At 44.3% G+C, this 10,950-nt stretch overlaps 1 protein-coding gene across 1 annotated transcript in view; it reads left to right on the top strand.

Moving 5' to 3' along the window:
- The first annotated feature begins 2,521 nt into the window (after positions 1-2,521).
- Positions 2,522-10,950, top strand: part of Ptger2 (prostaglandin E receptor 2) — a 15,960-nt gene continuing 7,531 nt past the window's right edge. Inside the window, exon 1 of the mRNA XM_008839577.3 lies at positions 2,522-4,202. Coding sequence (XP_008837799.1) covers positions 3,363-4,202 — 840 coding nt within the window. The 5' untranslated portion in view covers positions 2,522-3,362. The remainder of the gene's footprint in view (positions 4,203-10,950) is intronic.

The raw sequence follows: 10,950 nt of genomic DNA, 5'->3' as shown, positions 1-10,950 counted from the left end.
CCTACACAGGAGATTTTTCCTTCATGCTTACTTTTGCTTAAGAATGACCTACAGTAAGTAATTTGCTTTCCAAAATAGTTCTTTGAGTTCATGGATACATAAAGGAAAACTGAATTTTAGATTCTAAGTAATATGTATCACAGTTCTTCAAAGAAACAGAATCAAGTGTGTGTGTGTGTGTGTGTGTGTATCCTGTATATACAATCATATGCCACATAATGATGTTTTGGTCAACAATGAACTTCACAAATAATCATAAAACTGCCTAACAACTACTTTCTCAGACTGTATTTCAGTCCTTAAGTGACATGTGGCTGTCTATATGTATGTTTACTTATAAAGTTGGCGTAGCTTGAAGGGATCTCAGACCTGGAGAGCGGATGGTACCGATTGTTGTCAGTCCGAAGGCCTAAGACTCAGGAGTGCCAAGGGCAGAAGACCAATGTCTCAGATCAAGCTGAGAAACCACCTTCCTTCACCTTTCTAGGTCTATTTAGGACACCAACAGATCGGATGAGGCCCACAACACTGGGGAGGGCCATCTGATTTAACTGGTCCACCAGTTCAAATGCTAAGCTCTTCTAGAAACACCCTTATAGAAACAGCCAGAGATATTATTTAACCAGCTTCTGGTCAAGTTAACACATAAAATTACCTATCACGTGGTGTTCTCCAAACACAATGGCCTCACAAACAGGAACTAAAAATTAGCAAAGCCTTATGGCTCAATACTGGAACTGGGGGCATTAATGTGTTTTCTGTTAAGAAATTCTAGACTCTGGATGAACTGAAAGTATATTAAGATGCTGACACTAAAATTAGAAATGGGAAGAACTAGCTTTTAAGCTGCAAGATAAGATTTGGATTTACAGGAACCAATCTGATGGTATAATTGAGGAACTAGGGATAACAAATTAACCTATCTAGTCAGACTTCTGAAAACATGAAACACAACAAAACTGCTTACCCTCACACTCCTGTGTACTCCCATGCCCTTCTGTAAAGTGTGCATCCCAGTGGAGTCATTGATAAGATATGAGCACCCAAGGTTTACAGGGCCCAATTCGGGCTTTCTCTGGCCACATAGCCACCCATAGGTAGGGACTGCTCACTGAGACCAAATGCCCCTTCTCTGTGGACAACCTTCTTACACCGGATATCATGGTATTCTCTGCTTAAATCTTTGCTCCAAGCTCAATTCCAGGACTTCACACTGGATTCTTCCCCAGACTCACCCATGGGTCTTTCACATGCTAGGGGTGTACATCCCCAGTTCTGGGGGGTGACCTTTAGGGAAAGGATGTGCACAGAGTTTGGCTATCAGAAACTACATTGTTCACACACCTCTGTGAGAATCTTCTCATAGTGCATGGTTGAGTTGGAGTGGATATTAGTAAAATAAAAGCAAAAGGGTTTGGGGTAAGGATCTAAAATTGTACTCAGGTATCCATTAAGGTCAGAGGAGTCTGTGGCCATGTATCCATACAGTGAAAAGCTAGTGACAGGTATCTAGGAAAAGTTCAACAAGAGGCTTTTGTTGTAAGTGGATTGTGAAAACACAAGAGGTTTTAAAACATTTGAAAAATAAGCACAGTGAAAAAAAAAAAATCCCATGATTTTTAAATCCTTTAATGGTAACACTGCAGTGCAGTATCGTGCCGAAAAGTTACAAGCATAGTTACAGTGCTTTCCTATCGGAAATAATTTGGAATCATGTCATTTCCCCCATTGATCGATACGAAATAGGACAAGGTTGGTGGGGTCGGGGGGAATAGTTCACATGGAGTGGCTAGGTTGATGAGGATGCTGGCCTGCAGTATGCAACTTGAAAGAAAATGGGAGGAGTTTTGACACCCCCTTGTTGCCCATGCTCTACAAAGATTAGAGACTGAGGGAATGATTGCTGCGGTAGGCTCTGCAAGTGACCCAATAAATCATGCTTGCTTGTTTTGTTGGAAACCCCCTCTCTTCTCTGGTCCCTAGGCCAGAATCAAGGTAAGCAAAGTCATAGAGAGCAACTTGTGCTCTGCAAGCAATCTTCAACAAGATGACTTTTTTTTTTTTTTTTTTTAAATAGGTCCCTTTGCAAACCTTTCTGTCTCAGGGCTCTGTTTTTCCCCCAGGTGAGTATGTAATTTCTAGCAGCATATAAGTTACTCACATTGTCTGTCAAACTGGGCTTTTTCAAATTTTAAATATCAGTTCATTTTCCATCACTGTAACTATGACATCAGGTGATAAGCAACCATTTTTGTCAGTTTCATTGTGAAACTGGCGAGTTACCAACACACTACCCGGAATGGGTCTTTCTGATGGACTCGGGCAGGGTTAACTGAACGTGAAAAGATAATGGCTGAACAACCTGTCGACAGTTTCTTACAATACGGAGTTTGAGAGAGAACAATAAAGCACAGGCACGTTCAGCGAACATGATTGTATACAATTACAAGAAGCATTCCTTTTTTTTTTCTTAAAGGTTGCTTAAACAAGTGGTTGTATGTTATGGTGCAGGAAAGGCGAGCGAGCAGCAGGCCACGAAATGGTGTCATGGTTCGGTTCCTTGGATGGACAGACTTGCTTTTCACTTCCTTCCAGTTTTTGTCCCGCCCTCATTGGGTATCTTCCTGGGGATGTCTTTTTTTTAAAACCCCAAAAAAGCACTTATTGGTCTTACTTTAAACTGTCCTGATGTCCTGATGTCTTATTTCCTCTGTTCTCTCTATCCCATCAGACTGTGTACTGCTAACTTCTCCACTGTTGGTGAGTTGTTTACTTTCCTGTTGTCCCGGCTCTATGGCTTTCTGTGCTTTCTGCTAGATACCCTGTTCGAGTTCCCAGGCCTCTGCGGGGGCTAAATGTTTCCTAGCTGAGCTCAGACTGTCTAGCAGTTTCCTACCGGGGACTGCGAGGGAGTGAAGGCCAGTGCTCCAGCTGGCTGCGGGGAGCGCCAGTACACCCGTGGTGGGCACAGAGTGGGCGCTGGGACCCCTTTCACTGCCCGGGTGCAGCCTGGCTCCAGCGGCAACCCTCAGGGATGGCACTTGCGGGGTCTGAACGCCAGTGCTGGATCCGCCCCCGGACGGCGCGGGCGGGGGCAGCCGCTCCTCTCACTGTGGCCAGCAGCGGTGGCTGGAGACCGTAAGGCGCAAGAGCCTCGAGGGCGACCGGATGTTTCGGGGAAGCGGCCACTGGGAGTGCGGCCGGAGACCTGAGCGAGGCTGCCCCTGGCACGAGCTGGGGGTGGGGGGGTCTGGATTTCGGTCCCTCCTCTTTCTTTCTGGGTCTTGGAGCGTTCAGCCTCTCAGACCCTCCCAGGTACCGGCCTGGAGAGGAGAAAGCATCTCTCCTCCGCGCCCTCCACCATGGGCAATGCCTCCAATGACTCCAGTTTGGAGGACTGCGAGACCCGGCAGCGGCTCCTCTCCGACGAAAGCCCAGCCATCAGCTCAGTGATGTTCTCGGCCGGGGTGCTGGGGAACCTCATCGCGCTGGCCCTGCTGGCGCGGCGCTGGCGCGGGGACACCGGGTGCAGCGCTCGCGGCAGGACCTCCATCTCCTTGTTCCACGTGCTGGTGACCGAGCTGGTGTTCACCGACTTGCTGGGCACCTGTTTCATCAGCCCGGTGGTGCTGGCCTCCTATGCGCGGAACCAGACTCTGGTGGCCCTGGCTCCCGAGAGCCGCGCGTGCACCTACTTCGCCTTTGCCATGACCTTCTTCAGTCTGGCCACGATGCTCATGCTCTTCGCCATGGCTCTGGAGCGCTACCTCTCCATCGGACACCCCTACTTCTACCGCCGCCGTTTCTCGCACCGGGGGGGCCTGGCGGTGCTGCCAGCCATCTACGCGGTCTCCTTGCTCTTCTGCTCCCTGCCGCTGCTGAACTACGGGGAGTACGTCCAGTACTGCCCCGGGACGTGGTGCTTCATCCGGCACGGGCGGACAGCTTACCTGCAGCTCTACGCCACCGTGCTGCTTCTGCTCATCTTCGCGGTGCTCGCCTGCAACTTGAGCGTCATCCTCAACCTCATCCGCATGCACCGTCGGGGAAGGAGAAGCCGCTGCGGACCCTCGGGCAGCGGCCGAGGTGGCCCCGGGTCCCGCAGGAGAGGGGAAAAGGCATCGATGGCGGAGGAGGCGGACCACCTCATTCTACTGTCCATCATGACCATCACCTTCGCTGTCTGCTCTTTGCCTTTCACCGTAAGTCGCTTGTTTGCACAGCCGAGTTGTGCGCACCCTTCTCAAACTCTTGCCTCTCATCCCCCCCTTTTCACAGCCCTGAAAATATTTTGCAACTTGAAAAAAATGCCCTAATTTATTAAAGAGCTATATCCTTCCCCTCTTGCTTCTTACCTTTACCCCATTTCCTTCCTCTCCCAGTCTTGGTATATGGGCGTCTCTTTAACGCTTCTCCTGCAGTACTGCAGGATCCCAAAAGGGAGCCTTGACCCTCCTCTTAGCCTGCCCAGAGTCCATCCTAGAGTCATAAGCCCCTCTTTACACAGTTTCTTTCCGGTTGTTGGGTAGCATTGCTTGATAACTGAAGAGGAGGGAGATCCTCCAGGTTAGGGCGATTGACATTCTTTCGATCTGATCAACAGGAGCCCAGTTTGCTGGCTCGTAACTCCCATCTCTCTCTCTGGTACCAGTTCTCGCTTTGCCTTCTGTTTCTCCTGGGCGACATAGTTCCCTACCCTGCGCATTCGGAGTCCCTGGTGTAGAACCTCAGAGCCTTTGTTATTTTTTCCTTAGGACTTTTAAGCTCAAAAAAATGTAGTTTACAGGCTTCCCAGTTTACATATTCAAGTATAACGCTTTGTGGCCACGAAAATGCATGACTCTTTCATAGAGATAATCAGAGGAAAAGACAGTTGCTTAGAGGAAACCCTGGCTAAGCTTTGGCCATCCCACACAGGAGACACTTGTAATCTTTTACAAAATATTCTCTTGATGTCATTGTCAGGAATACACATAGATGTTCTTCATTTTTATGTGTGGACACAAAGCCACATGCAGCAATATCTGGTACATGCCAGGGAATGGGAGAAAGGGCTGCCCAGGGAATCTGAAGGCAGGAGCCAGGGTTCCAGCACTGGTGCAGCATCAAGCAGTTAGCTCTAAAACAAGTTCTGAGCTTCCGAAAATCTAATGTGGCCTCTTACAGACAGCTAGGAACTCAGAATTTGGGAAAGGAAGGCACGGCTGGTGCTTGGCATAAGCAGATCTGACTTGTAGAAAGTGGAGAAATAGCTCTTTCCTGCCTCCTACCCTCATCACTGTCTCTGACTGGCTCAATGCATCCATCCTCAGGGATGGGAAGGGATGTAGATGTGATCCCGCCCCCAGGAGCTCCCTTCTCAGCTGTGTTCTCATTGCTGTGTTCCTGGTTGTCTCACACTCATACCTCATCCTCTGTCAGGGGAGAAGCTGGTCTGAACTGGTAAGCTACACTTAGTGGCAAATGAGAAGGATCTGGTCAAAAGTGCCCCTCTTAAGTAATGTAGCAGGACTACTAGAAGGTGGCCCCTTCCTTTGCATCCTAACAGGAAAGTTTGTGTTGTGAACTGTTGGCCTATAGAACCCAATGCAGCTCCTATGCCTTGGTTTGGTTTGGTTTGATGGGGTAGAGGCTTTTAATCATGTTAGGAGCCAAGTCAGGTTTTGGGGATTGCGATAGGATGCTGAGCATTATCTGTGAAAGAAAGCACCTCAGGTCTCTCTAAACAACAGACTTCAACTTGGGAAAAGTAAGCCATTCCTTACTGGGGGAGTCCCTGTCTTAGGCTGGTAGGAATTAGGATGCCAACCCTAGGACTTTTATCTGTCTTAGTGATTATATGTATAAAAATACCTCCAGCTACGTAAATAGCCTGGGAATGGGCTCGGGGCATCTGAACACTTGTAAAAAGGACTGTTACTCCCCTTCCTAAGCCATTGAAAGGAAGCAAGCAAAAAGAAAAGGTCTCCCCTTTGACTATAACTGGCAAATTGCAAAAAGTGTTATTTTAACACTAAAGACAGCAATTTTCAACAGACTCCCCTATGTTCATGTAAGTTTTGCCTTTTATCAATCACTGATGTCAATCATTGTCAATGTTGATTTTTAAATACATATTTTAAAATATGTAGTCTCCTTTTGATATTAAGCTAGAGATAGCTCCGACCAAGAGGGAGGACAGTGCTAGAAGTCTATTAGAAAGGATGAGGAAGTAGAGGTATACTTTGAAATTACACTTTTATTTCAATTGCCTATTGATGGTTGGTGGGGGTGGGACACAGAGATTATGAAGGGATTTTAGTTTTACCAAACTACCTCTTAGAATTGATACTGTCAGCAGACTATGTTCTAGATTTGTTTCTGCAAGTATTCATGGTAAAGAGTCCCCAAGAGCACAAGAAAATCCCCATGTAAGTGTAACTAGATGACCCTGATATCACAGCCACATCAACTATAGGTAATCAGGAAATGCAAAATAGAAAGTCACATTTTTCAAGTCATCTCTCAATAAAAAAGCCAACTTTGCTCATTGAGAACTTTTATTTTGTCAAAACATTATTGGTAATAACTGTAGCATCTTTCATCTCATAGCACATTCAGCTTTATAAAGCACTACACTATTTTGATGTATTTTTATTTATTTTATGTATATCAGTGTTTCCCCTGCATGTACATCTGTGTACCATGTTAGAGCCTGGTACCCACAGAGGCCAGAAGATGGTGTCAGATTCCCTGATACTGGAGTTATAGTGGGGTTTTAGCCTCCATGTGGGTGCTGAGCACCAAACCCTAGTCCTCTGCAGGAGCAGCCAGTGCTCTTAAACACAGCCATTTCTCCAGGCCTTGATATTTTTTTGAGGGCTGATAGGACAATTCAAAACTCAAGACTACTGTTTGGTTCATACATTCTGCTCTTTCCAAATGCTTGATATGTGTTCCAGGGGGTGAATGTCCCCCAAGACCTTTGATCCTACTTGGGCCACACTAAAATTGCAATCAGACAAGGCCTCCCCAAATCTCCCACATGAGCCAGGAATCATTTGCCTGTGTCCTAAAAGGAAGCACAGGAAGACCAGGCAAAAGTTTACAATTGCCACCAGAAACTTTATTTCTCCAACAGAGTGCACACATAGTCCAATCCAGATACAATAGAGTCACATATGGAATTTTAGGTCTTTCTAGAAGCCGTACAACAAAAGTAAAAAGAAACAGATGAGTTTAATTTTGACTACATATTATTTAGCTCATTATAGCCAAAATAGTATCGTTTTAAAAATTAACTATGTAAAATACTTATTGAGATATTCCAACTAATTTTCTTTCTTGTATCCTAAAAAATAGCAGTAATCCACCCATTCCCTTCCTGTTTCTCCCTCGGAAAAGCAAGAACTACTTTCCAGGTCTCTCAAAAGTGGACCAACCATTGGCCAGCAGGAGGGAGCACTCACAGCTGTGGCCAGTGGGACCCCAGTCTATTCCGTAGCTGTCCAGCAGGGGAGGACGACGGGAATTGGGAAACCTAGAAGTAGTAATGAGCTAGTGATGCTATTATTGCGCCAAGCTGTGAGCAGAGTGGACAGACTGCTTCCTCCCAACATGTCAGTCTAAGACCTTCAATGTTCAGGAAATAAAACTCTCAAAATGAAAAACAAAAGGCCCAGAAACCCTGAAATGAAGTCAGGTTCAGCCTCATATATATATATATATATAATTGTCAGTACCCAAAAGACTATGGGTTCTGAGTGTCAATTCTTACATTCACGCATTGTCTTCACAGTAATCTATAAAGTAGATAATATGGTTCCCATTATGCAGAGGAGGCACATGATTACCTCCAGGTCCTGCAGCCTGTAAGGAGTAGGGCTGGGACTGAAAGTCAGTCATCTGAAGCACGGACTTGTCCATATTTAATAGTAATGTCTAAAAGACAGCACTCATTTCAAGGGTGACACGAGAAAAGATTAAATCAGTTTCTCTGGAGAATTGTGAAGATACGACCAATATTTGGGCCACTTCATCTCTTAATTCCAACTTATTTGCTTTAAGCACAAAGTATCAAGGAGCCTTTTCTCTGTGTTAGTTCGTGTGTCGCTCCCTTTCACTTCTCCATGGCCCTGTGACATGCAAGTCTGAGACAGATTTTGGGAGATTGGCTAGTGTAAATGCTGATCTAAATTAAGAAATAATCAGATCACCCCTCACATAAAATCTTCCATCGGTGTCCATAAAACATTCCTTTAGTGATTAAAAAAGCATGTGGTGTTTAGGAAATGACACCATTTTGGCTGTCTGATATGAAATCATGCATGAGACCAACAACATATTTCAAACTGTTTATTCACTAAAGGAGTATTGTATAAATTAATAAATTCCTCCTTATGTTAATCAGCTGTTGTCATCATTTCACGGTGATAAATAGAAACTTTTTTTTCTTCCCAAAATGGAACAGAACACAGGAAACATATGGGACCTTCACTCTTGTCTCAAATGTTGTTTGTGTCTTAATTTCCAATCCGTGTCCAGCCACTTTCTCACCACTTTACTAATTGTGGACAGCTTCTGGTCATTTTACACTGTTTTCCACATGCCATTAGGATAAAGGGTTTACGCATTTTATTTAGTTCTGAAATTTCAAGAACAAACTATTGACTCACTCTAAAAATTCTTCATCTTTATAGATTCTCCAGGCTTATAATTTCTAGGTAAATCGGATTAGTGGAAATCTGATCTTTACAGTACAGAACTAATTCAAGTAAACAGTCCTGGAGTTTCCTGTACATTCCTAGTGTTCCTTGTGCAAAATGCATAGTGAATGGGCTTTGAAAGGCTGGTATAAAATTAGCCAGTTACATACATATGAAGTATAATGTTTCGGGGATGGATGAAGAGAAATTCAGCTGTCTCGGTATACCCACAATGAACTTTGCATGGTGATATTTAAGTGAATGTTCAAAAGAGCGAGAAGGCCTTTTATCATTGAGACATCATTAATGATGTTTGGCAATTGTTGGGATGGTTTTCATACACATTACCTTTTAAGAAAAAGCTTCTTTATATGAACAACTTCATTTGACATCTTTTTCTTTGCCAATTTGATACTATGCAGTAGTGACTGTAAATATAGACACAGTTACATTGGTTTTCAAAATGTATTCTGCAAGAACCATGACCTTTTTCCCAGCAGAGAATTTGAGCATTCTGTCTACACCTTCCTTTCAGTTCCTCTTCACTGCCGTTTCAGATGGGTCAGGCCAGGTCTTCAGCTTAAAAAAAAAAAAAAATCACAACTTTTTGAGAGAGTCAGAGTTTTTCTTTGGCATGTCAACAACCCATCACATATGACATTTAAAAAAAAATAGATGCAGTGTTTCAGAAACACAGTCAACAGAGCTCTATCCATCTAAAGGCTTAAGAGCCAGTTAATCTGCAATTTGGTCTGCTCGCTTAGCCTCTCCTGCCCCCTGTTTTGGGTTTCTGACCATCAGTCCCCATCCTGATCTTGTACTCAAGTTTATTGGGCCTCAACCCACATCATCAGGGTGTACCAAGCTCCATTTTTTTCTGACACTTTTGCTACCTAAAATTGCTCCTTAAGTGAAAATAGACTTAAGTACCTTGAAATTAAGACATATGTGTGATGTGAAGGGCCAGAGATAGGGAAAGTACATTTAAGGAAGGCTGAAACTTCCTGTGGACCAGGGCTGTTGTTGATTCATGCTCCATGATCTTTCCAAAACTATTTGCATAATGCTGTGTTTGTAGGAATTCTAGGTGAATGGACAGTGCCCATTATTTCCTCAGAGCCACTCTCTAAAGCACCTTAGCATCCAGCCCTCATCTCAGTGCTGGAAAGCATAAAGCCAAAGCTAGGCTCATTCTGGAGCCATATCGATGCTCTAGTTTTTTCTTAGATGTAAAATGGCTTCAGTTTCTATGTACTGCAGAGCACCTGTGTTTAGGGAGAAAGACTTCCTTTAATCATGCCCCCACAACCAAAATAAAAGTTTTTTCAGAGTTCATTATTCAAAGGCTGTGGCTAGGACACCCTAATGTCTTTCAGAAGACAAACCAACACAGTAAGTGCTGCCTGCAATTTAGCTGTGGGTAAGTACAGATGAAGAAGCCCTAGAGAAAGCCAAACAGCTGCTTTCTTTTTTTTAATTTTTACAAAAACTTAACTGAGAATTTCATACATGCATTTGAAGTGTTTTGATCAAATCCATGCCCACTCCCTTCCCTCCAACATTCCCCCCTCTGAAGAGGTAACCCTAAAATCTTTTAAGGATTAGATACAAGCTTCCAAATACTTTTGACATTTTTGGCCTTGGAACGGAGTATGTTGCTAACAGGCCCAAGGACAGTTTGACTTTTAGCCAAGAAACTGGCTACATTACTTTGGGGTCTTTTTACCCTAACTGGCTAGCCAATTCCTACCTCCTATTCTTATCACACCATCCTCTGAAGTGGTTACCCAAATTGCCAATAGGGAATTGGGATGCAGACCGCTCTGGCTTCTTTCATGCTGAACAGGGACGCAGGGTGAGGCAATTGGAGTACCCTTCAGTGGGTCTATCTAAAAGATTCCCAAGTTGCATAACTTTTGTCTCTAAGGGGAGAAGAAAGTCCTTGAATCGTGAATAGGAGATGTGAAGAAGTAAAGGCAAGAGTAATTAGCATTACAAGTTCTAGATAGGGAACTAGAAAAAAAGTCAGAACAGGGCAATTTTCAAATGTTCATTTGAGAGTCCATTGGAATTTCTTGACAAGTGCTTCCAAAAGCATCCCTCTATTGGGATCTTCCTCATTTTTCTTTTGTCTTCCAAGGCTGGACTAGTTGGCTGGGAAGAGTGGCTGGATACTCAGGTGAGGGTCCAGTGACCCTGATTGGCCCGCTTTAATGAATGAGCACAACCGTCAGCAAGCCCAATTGTGACTATGTTTAGCAATCAG

This window comes from Nannospalax galili, unplaced genomic scaffold (genome assembly GCF_000622305.1).
Source record: "Nannospalax galili isolate Female #2095 unplaced genomic scaffold, S.galili_v1.0 scaffold336, whole genome shotgun sequence".
Taxonomy (NCBI): domain Eukaryota; kingdom Metazoa; phylum Chordata; class Mammalia; order Rodentia; family Spalacidae; genus Nannospalax; species Nannospalax galili.
Note: the sequence above shows the minus strand (reverse complement) of the source record. Positions and strands in the feature narration are given on the sequence as shown.